The following is a 6,590-nucleotide window of genomic DNA, read 5'->3' on the forward strand; positions in this document are numbered from 1 at the left end:
TGATTTAATTTACAGTAAAGCACTGTTAAGGAGTGTTACAGTGTAACTCCAGCTCAGAAGAGTATCCTGCAGCTGGTCATTCACTTGAGGAGAATGGGAATCTACTACACGGGATCCCTGCTCCAACTGAAGCCATGCAGTGAATGTCTCACCACAAGAGGCAGAAGATGGCTGGATGCTGTCAGAACATGAACAATTGAACTGGGTCAGCGTTCAGAGATACAATTCCACTGAGCATGGATGGCAAGAAGAGACTGATGGCTCTTACATTGGAAGAGAAAGGACAGGGAGTTTCTAACACAAGTAATCTTAATCCCTCATCACCCTTCATGCTTAGTGGTTCTAACCTAGTAAGTGCTTCTTTATAGAGAGGACATTCCCTTTCATGGGGTTGGAAGGGACAAAAGGCAAGTCAGAGAATGAAAGCGCAAGTAGTAAAGAAGATGCAAGTGCACCACAAATTTAAATTGCTGAAAATTGTAATTTTTTGTTACCTACTGCTTTCTAATGGTTAAAAGTACCTATTTGCCCCTTTCTGTGACTACTGAACACTGAACTGTGGTTTCTTAAGTCTGATAAAATGTTTTGCCCATATATGTACAGGTTCAGCTTTGATGGATGCATAAACATATATGTAAAATTAGATTACTTCCACTACCACTCCCTCCTACATATATTGCTTTACATACTTCCATTGACTTTCATCAACTGTAGTTAAGCAACTTGTTTCAGACGTTATAAAATCCTTACCACTTTAATAGCAGAAATGAGTTTTCTAAAAAAGTGTGACTGAAACATTTTTCTCTCACATTCAAAAAATTATTTATAATTCAAATTAAAACAGCATTTTGGAACAGCCTTCTCAATTCATATTGGGTTCTCTCAATCTCTCCAAAAGATGAGAATAATTCTTTTCAGTTTAAGAGCTGATTTTGTTATGTATCACAGCTAGCATGCCTTGAAGTAGTAATTACTTCTACAGACTATGTAGACTGAGCACTTAGAAAAATCTGCCTTTGCCAGAAAAAAAAAATCCAAGTAAGTCAGACAAAAAAGATTTTAATATGTATATTAATAGCAAAAGATACAAATGACTGCTCTTGTTTCCCTTCTTTATTACTGAGGTGTTCATTCGTAATCCAGAATATCAACATGCCTCAGCATGATGATGAGCTCTGATTGCCACCTCAGACTTAATCACCCAACCCTACCCATATGAATTCTTAAAGACCTGTTTGGGTGTGGTTTTTGTCAACATTTTCTGATTTCTACCTTCATTTACTAGTGAAAGGCTCTTCATGTTGCTAGCTAGTGTTGTTCAAGTCACTCACACTACACTTTGCAGAGCCAGTAGAGTATCTTCAGGCAGTTGGCAGCTACCAGACATTCATCGAGCAATGATTTACTATTTAACAAATAACTTCCTATGGAAACATTCCAAACTAGTCAGGACATCAAGAGTCATCAGTATTTAGCCCAAAGAGAAGACCTCTTCAATAATATACAACAGCATTAGATAAAAATTTTTTCCTCCAGCACAGTGCAGAGCATGAACACTGACCACATCTATTACCAAGATTATTCTTTTCCAAGAATAGCTTCACAAGCTATAACATCTATAGACAAATCTATTTAGCAGACTTGTCTGATAAGCTTGTGGCAGCTTCAAGGTACTTAAATGAAATACTGTGAGACAGTCATCGCTGAAACGTACAGAAGTCATCTGACACTACATTAGCAACCTCATTCAGGAAAAAAACCACCAACATAATCTGTTATCACTATTAAATATCTGTATTTTTTAACAAAGTGCAGTAACTCACGTATTTTGCCTCAAACTTCTTGGCAAGCATTTCTACTTCATGTCGCTCACGTTGTTCATCGTTATATGGATCCTCTAAATGAACCGATTTCTTCTGAAAAATGCAAAAGTTACACATTCATTCCATAAGAAACAGAGTGCATCTCAAAACCTATTAAATGTCAGAAAACAATGCTCTGATGACTAAGTTGTCAGAATTTATACTTAATCTCTAAAAATCACTCAGGTCTTTGAATTGCCATCTAGCTACTTTTCTTCTGATGACAACAAAAGCGGAAGAATTAAGATACTCAAACTTGTATTTTACCAAGCATTCCACAACAACCTCAACTATAAGTCTAAGCATAAGAGAGAATTATTTTTTTTTTTAGAAAAAGTTCTCTCTAATCACAACTCCTTTTCACCTCTTCTTCCACTCACTGGCCCCTCTAACAGACAGGATGTACATGATGCGTTAACCAGGAAGGAAGCAGCCAGAAGACTAAAAAGCTCAGTAAATTATAACCATAATTAATGTAAGTCTTTTATCTAAAGAAAAAAATTACAGTGCAAGAGTTAATTTCAGTGATCATAACTATGTTAGCCACAAAAGCGATTTCATATTGCAGCTATACATACAAGGAGAGAGTAGCCCCTTACTTTTTGGTGTTTTTTAGAAAAGAGGTTTTCACTGAGACAAAGTCAATGAACAGAGTATACACAGTGCTCTTGGTTTTTTTTTAATAAGTCATGGCAGAAAAACAGGGCTGCCCTCCTTCAAACTGGAGTTCACATAAATACAGGAATTGCCAGGAGGAAGGTACTAGGATGCTAAAATATGGTGGAATGGAATTCCATTTTGCAGAACTTTATGGATGGCAACTGATTTTACTGCACATGGACTACTCACCAATGAATAAATGAAGATGTATGAAGAATAAAAAAAACAAGTTCAGAAAAGAAGACCTTTCCTCCACAGTTTAAGAAGCCAGAATATTGACTAAATGGTGACCAAACCAGCTCATTAGCATCAAGACCAATGTAATGAGGAAGGTAAGCTAAGCAAAACTGCAAACACCACATAATTACAACACATTTTCCAGACTGAGTATTTGGAGAAAAAAATTAATAGAGGCTATAGTTACTCCTAAAACATAAATTAAAGCCACTTACTGATTTCCTGCAGGCATAATTAAATATAAAATACTGCTCAATTCATGAAACATCATTGGAAAAGGTATTCCTCATCTTCTGCTAGGCATATGTGGCTTTTTTCTAACTGTGAAAGGAGACAAGATTGAGCCTAAAGTTCAATGAAACTTAGTACTTAAGTGTTAACTTGCCTCTCTTCATCAAACACTCAAAGCTGAGTAGCAATTTACTTAGTTAAGCAGTACTGAAAACTGAAATTCAAGCAAATTTTAGTTGTTTGACTGTTTCTAAGGGATGGATGGCTCTTGAACTAAGACATTACTACTTCAGCACCTTTGGAGCCTGTTCAACAGAAGCCAACTTGAGCTTCTGGCTCATCCACTTTGACTTGGGTTTTATGCACCAAGCCTCAGCCACCCCAAAAGAAATGGGAGCACACTTTCACTTCTGCCAGCATTTAAGAGGCAAATAAATCCTTCAACCACACAAACTTATTACTCACATTCAAAACTTTACATAATTCCTCCCAGGTGAACTCTACAAACAACTCTATCAAAGGATGTTCTCTTCATCAAGGCAAAAAAGGACAAGGACAGCACAAGTGTTTAAAATAAACATTTCCACTAGCTTCTGATTCAGCATAGGAACCTAAATTTGGAATTAAAAAAAGACAGAAGTTGCACTGCCAGATCAGTTTTGGGATTCTCTATCACTTCATTATTATATAACTACTATTATCATGGCCTATTAAAGCCATGTTTGAAGTTATGCCTATGCACCAGTGCTTGCCTTCCTTTGGAGAGCTTTTCTTGGTTGCTACAGTTCCTACAAGAACACTACAAGACAGACAGAGAAGCTCCTGACTTTGTAATGTTAAATTTTAATGGGAAATGTTATAAAAAAGTTGAGCAACTTTTTATAAGGGAGGAGTCAACAATAGCTTCCAGAAAACCAAATCCATCTTCACCTCTACAAAAAATTGCATAGTAAAGTATCTGAACTGTTAATTTTAAATTGAAACATTATTAAAACAACAAATTTTGAAATCTAAAACTCCATTTTAAACCACAAAATTAACTACCAACTAGTAACTACCTACTTTGAAAAAGCAAATTTCAAGATTTTAAATCTTCCCTAGAGTAGCTTTTCCAAGTTATATCATATAACAAGCAAGAAATTAAACTGACAGGCCAAGTATACATCAGGTTTTAAACATGAGTAAAAGTTCAGAATCACTTTAAAAGGATCCTAGTTTATGACACTGTTTTCATAGTAAATCAGCTGATTGTTCCACAACCCAGTAATAGAAGTGCCATTACAATCCATTCATTTTAATTTGGACTCTAAGGAGCTGAAACATATATGAAGTTTCTTATAAAGCATTATTATCACTGTCTCTACCATAAAAGCAGTTTCTGATCCCAGATGTACCAAAATCCCCTAAATCAATGCTCTCCCACCCCCAGAAGACATGGAATTTGCATCAGAACTACATCAGAAAGAGCCCGTTTTTCCCTGAGTATGTGATTAGGATACCGCCAACCTTCAGAATAAAAGGCAGCTATGGAACTGGGAACTGCCAAAGGGAAAAGCCAGCCTTCAAGTACTGAACCACTTCTAAACACTAACACAATTTTCACCTTCACAGAACTGCTCAGAAAGATTGCACTTCAGAGAGCAGCATGATTATGCTACACTAATTCTGAGGAGTCATAACTGGCACTGTTTGCCCACAACAGCTGTAGGACAGGATGAACAGAAGGAACCTTTTAACTTGCATGACAAGATCTGAGGGATTAAAATCAGTCACTGATTTTTCTGCCTTCCACACTTGAACACAATCCAGTGTGTATATTCCTCCTACAGCAGAAAAAGTGAGCAGCTTGCTAAGTATAGCCACAGCACCGTCATCTCCTAGAAACACTTTGGTGCAGAAGAAAAGTTTTAACCATATTCAAATTTGTCCTGGATGTAAAAATCCCACGGCCGTATCTGTACTGCTATTTGATACTTGCTTTTATCACTGATCTACCACAACCTTCTAAGTAATAGTTACTTGCCCTCTGCTTTTTCCAGTAAGAGACAAGCTTTCTCTAAAACTGTGCACTGGATTAAAGAGAAGCCACAACTATTTAAATCAAGTACAACTTCACTCAACTAAGTACAACTAAGAATGAGCAGCTCAAGTGTAACCAGCTTAAGGACATGCGTCTCTCCTTCCTACTTGGAACAGTGGGCCCTGTTGATTGGCCAACACTGCTTGCTTCCTGAAGTCTGCAGAAGCTTTATCCTTAAAAAAAACAAAGTAGTTCAAGTATCAAACACTTTCTGCTTGGAAGGAACAAGAAAGGAAGAACGCTTTGGTTATTTCCTTGAATTAAGTTCTCAACACTTACAGGTGTGGTTACCTGTTCAATATTAACTCTCATTTATCCCTGTCTCCGCCAAGACCACAAAAACTCCTCTCCAAGTCTGCTAATGATCACTTCCCTGCTTCTCGAGGCTTATAGCAGAGCCGGACTTTCTTTATTTACCTGCACAGAGCCTAGGGACAAGCCGGAATACAGACCGGCGTGGTCAGAGTTTCGTTCAGCTGCCGGTAAAGGGCTCCCAGGAAGGGAGGATGCAACACCTCTCGGGGCAGGGAAGGGGAGCGGCAGGGAGGTGAGCCGGGGTAAGCGGGACACAAGACAGTGGCGCTTCTCCGCCTCAGCCCGCAGGAGAAGCCGGGAGCCCTTGGCCAGCACAGGGACAAGTGGGAAGCCTCCCCTTCCCCCCACGGGCACAGGCGCAGCCTCAGCACCAGGAGGAGCCCGCAGCGACGGCACGGCAGCCGGACATCCCTCCAGGACGCCGCCCCTCCCGCCGTACCGGGACCACCCCCGAGCAGCAAGGGGTAACCGGTAACACCGTCGGCAAGGCCGGGGCCGCCGGCAGCCGAGAGGAGCAGGAGGAAGCCCGGCGGGGTCCGTGCCGGCGGGAGGGGAGGGAAGAAAGGGAAGTCCCGTACCCGCGAGTCCCCGCACAGCAGCAGCTCCGGGTAGCTGAACTCCACGCAGCCCTCCTCGGTGGGGTCCTTCAGCACCACCTCCAGGCGGACCGTCTGGCGGAGCGGGAGCGCCTCCCGCGGCGGCGGCGGCTCCTGCCGCCCGCTCTGGCGCGGCGGTGGCGGCAGCGGCGGTGGCTCGGGCCGTGGGGGCTCCCGCTGCGGCGGCTGCTCGGGCCGGCCGGGGTCTCGGGGCGGCTCCGGGCGGGCAGCGCTGTCGCCGGGCGGCTCGTGCGGCGGCGGCTCCGGCGGTGGCGCCTCACGGCCCGCCGGAGGTGGCTCCGGGTCGCGGCCCGCCGCCTCTCGATCCAGCGCCGGGCTCTCGCCCTCGCGGCGCCGCACGGGTGACAGGCTAATGAACGGCACCCGGCGCGGCTCCGCCATCCTCCGCCGCCGCCGCCCCCCCCCCGCCCGCCGGCCCCCGCCTCACACGTTCGGTGACACCGCTCTCCGCGCTCCCTCCCACCGGCCCCGGCTCCTCCCTCTCCCTCCTCCCCGCTCCGCCGCCCGGTCGGAGCTACCCCTACGTTCTCCTCGCCGCCCCCGCCATCTTGGCGCCCCCCCACATAAATAGAGCAGCCCCGCAGCCCG

At 43.4% G+C, this 6,590-nt stretch overlaps 1 protein-coding gene across 1 annotated transcript in view; it reads right to left on the reverse strand.

Annotated features, from left to right (window-relative positions):
• The window catches only part of UBN2 (ubinuclein 2), a 52,438-nt gene extending 46,055 nt beyond the window's left edge, over positions 1-6,383 (reverse strand). The window contains exons 1-2 of the mRNA XM_058022141.1: positions 5,964-6,383; positions 1,824-1,916 (exon numbers count right to left, since the gene is read on the reverse strand). Coding sequence (XP_057878124.1) covers positions 1,824-1,916; positions 5,964-6,383 — 513 coding nt within the window. The remainder of the gene's footprint in view (positions 1-1,823; positions 1,917-5,963) is intronic.
• Positions 6,384-6,590: the final 207 nt, after the last annotated feature.

This window comes from Melospiza georgiana, chromosome 4 (assembly GCF_028018845.1).
Source record: "Melospiza georgiana isolate bMelGeo1 chromosome 4, bMelGeo1.pri, whole genome shotgun sequence".
Taxonomy (NCBI): Eukaryota; Metazoa; Chordata; class Aves; order Passeriformes; family Passerellidae; genus Melospiza; species Melospiza georgiana.